This window comes from Pundamilia nyererei, unplaced genomic scaffold, assembly GCF_000239375.1.
Source record: "Pundamilia nyererei isolate P.nyererei 1_Seehausen unplaced genomic scaffold, PunNye1.0 scaffold00344, whole genome shotgun sequence".
NCBI classification, from domain to species: Eukaryota; Metazoa; Chordata; class Actinopteri; order Cichliformes; family Cichlidae; genus Pundamilia; species Pundamilia nyererei.
The window spans coordinates 158,023-158,676 of record NW_005187745.1 but is presented as its reverse complement, the minus strand read 5'-3'; the positions used below and the strand labels follow the sequence as shown (position 1 = coordinate 158,676).

General features: G+C 42.2%; 1 protein-coding gene across 1 annotated transcript in view; it reads right to left on the bottom strand.

Annotated features, from left to right (window-relative positions):
* Window positions 1–253, bottom strand: part of rpl34 (ribosomal protein L34) — a 2,710-nt gene extending 2,457 nt beyond the window's left edge. Inside the window, exon 1 of the mRNA XM_005752107.1 lies at window positions 152–253. Within this exon, the coding sequence (XP_005752164.1) occupies window positions 152–216 (65 nt within the window). The 5' untranslated portion in view covers window positions 217–253. The remainder of the gene's footprint in view (window positions 1–151) is intronic.
* Window positions 254–654: the final 401 nt, after the last annotated feature.

Genomic DNA, 654 nt, shown 5'->3' with positions numbered 1-654 from the left:
AGATGTGGTGTATCATAGTAGCTACTAGCCTATATACAACTACAGCTCCGTCCTGGCATTATGTATTCATAGTCAGGGTACCAGCTCTATATAGATAGACATGCAGTGAGCCAGGCATAGAAGCAAATACAACCGGAGAGAGTTTACTTACAGTCTGGTTTTGTTGGAGGCGGTGTTGTAGGACAACCTACGGCGGTAAGTCAGGCGCTGCACCATCTTGAAGCTGAAAACAAACAAAATTCAGTTAACTGTAGTACACACCGCTGCTATGCTAACCCTGCCCGCTAACAGAGTCCACTCCATTACTTTAATGTTGGCTAAGTAAACACTGACCGGACTTGTTAAACCGGCACTCTCGTTTAAGAGAAACATCGTCTGCAGCTAATTTATCCTTTAAACATCCATTTAAACGCTACTAAAAGCTAAAACACCTCCACCGGCTTGTGCTCAGTACTCAAGAGAACGGCCTTCTCATGTCACACAAAAACTATGTCGTTAAAATCCAGTAAGTCATGAAATAACCCCATAGTTCAGAGCAAAGAGCTCCCCTGAGTAGTATATTTACTTGAACTAGACCACATTAGTTTATTAAAACGTAGGATTACAGTCGATTTTAAACTCATTATGTTTCTGAGGAAAGCAGGGACCGCCATA